The following is a 2,706-nucleotide window of genomic DNA, read 5'->3' on the forward strand; positions in this document are numbered from 1 at the left end:
GTTCTTTGTGGCGAAAGAAGGTTCTTCAGATTACAAAAAGGTAAGAAAGAGATGGTTCTTTAAAGAACCTTTGACTGAATGGCTCTTTGTGGAACCAAAAATGGTTCTTCTATGGCATCGCTGTGAAGAACCTTTTGAAGCACCTTTATTTTTAAGAGTGTAGACTTTTAGATTGTATTTAACACCAAAGTTGTAAAAAAAAAAAAAAAAAAAAAGTTATGCATATATTTTACATGTTTTTGTTGTTGTTGTTTTTTTTAGGAATTGTTTAACAAAGAAATAGCTTTTGTATGATCTTGAAGTCTTGCGTCTTCATGCAGAAGATGTGGCTCTTAAATCTTTTTCTTCTCAAATAAATCTTTCCAGGTGGGTACTATCTTGGAATAGACTTTTTCAATCTGGAAACAGTTTTCAGAAAAGTTACTGAAAAGTTCTTGACTATCAGTGTTTTCCAGAATTTTAATATGAGAGTTTAATATTGACACTTTCATCCTAGTTAGACAGGTTGGTGTCAATGTCAAATTAAATGCATATTTTGTGTACAAACTGTCTTACCTGCTCTGACTTTTTAACCCCGTATCGTAACATTGTGGCCTGATGTTCGCTGTTGTTGAACAAGATGTCAAAGGTGATGGGTTTCGTCATGATGTCATCGATCTCTGGCTTGATGAGAACGTAGAAATCTCTTGGTGGATGCTTGTCATCCAAGTAGTTTCTTACCTTGTATTTCTTCCCGACTACGTCAATCGGGTCTAGCTTTACAGAGGCGTTTATAGCCCGGCCGAAAAGAAGGAGTTTGGTGTCTGAATCTTGAAAAGAGATGTAATGAGGACAGTCATAAGATTTCATTTGCTGGCTCAGGTCATCCAAGATGTAGATGAGTTTATTTCTTCATCAGATTTGGAGAAATGTAGCATTGCATCACTTGCTCAGCAGTGGATCCTCTGCAGTGAATGGGTGCCGTCAGAATGAGAGTCCAAACAGCTGATAAAAACATCACAATAATGCACAAGTAATCCACACCACTCCAGTCCATCAGTTAACGTCTTGTAAAGTGAAAAGCTGAGTGTTTGTAAGAAACAAATCCATCATTATTTTAATTTTTTTAAACTTCAAATCGTTGCTTCTGTCTAAAATACAAGTCCTCTATCCATAAAATTTTCTCCAGTGAAAAAGTTGTCTTGTCTGAATCAGGAGAGAAATATGCACAGATCAAGCACCTTTTATAATCAAAACCAGTCCAAAACAGCTCTAAACAAATATGTTGGTGGATTTTGATGTGAGATGACTTTTCCACTGGAAGCATTATTATGGATTATTGACTCATATTTTGACCGAAAGCAATGGTTTAAAGTTAAAACGTCTTAATGATGGATTTGTTTCTTACAAACACTCAGCTTTTGGCTTCTCAAGACGTTAACTGATGGACTGGAGTGGTGTGGATTACTTGTGGATTATTGTGATGTTTTTATCAGCTGTTTGGACTCTCATTCTGACGGCACCCATTCACTGCAGAGCATCCATTGGCGAGCAATGCTACATTTCTCCAAATGTTCTGATAAAAAAACATCTCATCTATATCTTGGATGGCCTGAAGGTGAATACAATTTTCATTTTTAATGAACTATTCTTTTAAAAGATCACACAGACTCACCTCTCATGGTCAAATGGGCCACATAAGGAACTCCGTCTCTTTCACCATAGTAAACGGCAAAATGAGAAAAGTAACTGTTGCCAGGAAACTCAAGTATATCTCCGGGGTACAGCTTCGGATGAGAGTTACGCTGAATGAAAACAAAACAAAACTGTTTAAAAGATATCATGAAAATAGATTTTAAAAGCATGATCACATCAGAACAAAAACTATGCTTACCAGTCCCATTGATGTCCACTGTGCTATCGATGCCTTTACTGTAAAGAATGCTGGAGACGTACAGCGAGTGCTTCATTAAAGAGCACTGAAGCATTAATCACATCTGATATCACAAATGTCAAGGGGCAGATTTATGGGGGAATCCTATAAGATTATCAGATACAAGAACAGTGAACTAGTGTGCTAAAGTATGATTGTCTCTAAAAGCACACACCCAGGAACTACCCTTCAGTGCCTCGAGAAAACACATTCAAATAAAGCCCTTTGTTATTGCTATTTTGTGAGTGTGTGATGCTGGATATTAATATTTGTATGTCTGAGTGAGCAATTGGAATTCAATCAGTTGCACCTGGAATTTCAGTGCTTTTTATTTATATGATGTCAATAAGTTTAGAAAGGGACTTCTCAGGTTCACTGATGCAACCGATTCGCAAGAGAGAGTTAAATAATAATAACTTCCCTTTTTATCAGGAAACATCTGCTCATACACTTTAAGCAAATAAATCCAAAATGTAAAGAGCTGATAAATGCCTCACGCTCATGGTGCTCATAAGCTTCAAACTTTTCATGCGGTGTCGCCTTGTGGTTAAAGAAACCGAAACGTTCAAACAACGTTCAAACCCTGTAACAGGTGACCATGAAACTATCATCAAATGGCAAATTACTGAAGCAGATTTCTAAAGAAATGAGGGGTTATGTGGTTGTGGTGTGTTGAGTTGTGTTGTGTTATTCAGGGTGGATTTCAGCACAGCTTAAGGATTCCATAAAGTGTCGTTCATGTTTGTGAGTAATTTAGATCAGTACTCCATTATCACAAGTCTTTGCTCTAGTAA

At 36.9% G+C, this 2,706-nt stretch overlaps 1 protein-coding gene across 1 annotated transcript; it reads right to left on the bottom strand.

Moving 5' to 3' along the window:
* Positions 1–285: 285 nt before the first annotated feature.
* On the bottom strand, positions 286–2,018 carry LOC107594140 (phospholipid-metabolizing enzyme A-C1-like). The gene is made up of 4 exons (XM_016284086.1): positions 1,874–2,018; positions 1,655–1,784; positions 556–809; positions 286–398 (listed from the first exon to the last, which is right to left on the bottom strand). The coding sequence occupies exons 1-4, from the start codon at positions 1,880–1,882 to the stop codon at positions 333–335; spliced, it is 459 nt and encodes a 152-aa protein (XP_016139572.1). The 5' UTR covers positions 1,883–2,018; the 3' UTR covers positions 286–332.
* Positions 2,019–2,706: the final 688 nt, after the last annotated feature.

Source organism: Sinocyclocheilus grahami, unplaced genomic scaffold (assembly GCF_001515645.1).
Source record: "Sinocyclocheilus grahami isolate Dianchi unplaced genomic scaffold, SAMN03320097.WGS_v1.1 scaffold179.1, whole genome shotgun sequence".
In the NCBI taxonomy this organism is placed as follows: domain Eukaryota; kingdom Metazoa; phylum Chordata; class Actinopteri; order Cypriniformes; family Cyprinidae; genus Sinocyclocheilus; species Sinocyclocheilus grahami.

What these genes read in the sequence shown, in the direction of transcription:
- LOC107594140 (XM_016284086.1), bottom strand. An exon ending in GGCCCATTTGACCATGAGAG is followed by an intron (nt 810 to 1,654) that starts GTGAGTCTGTGT and finishes TCTCTTTTCAAG; the next exon opens with ATTCAGACACCAAACTCCTT. An exon ending in GGGTTAAAAAGTCAGAGCAG is followed by an intron (nt 399 to 555) that starts GTAAGACAGTTT and finishes AACTGTTTCCAG; the next exon opens with ATTGAAAAAGTCTATTCCAA.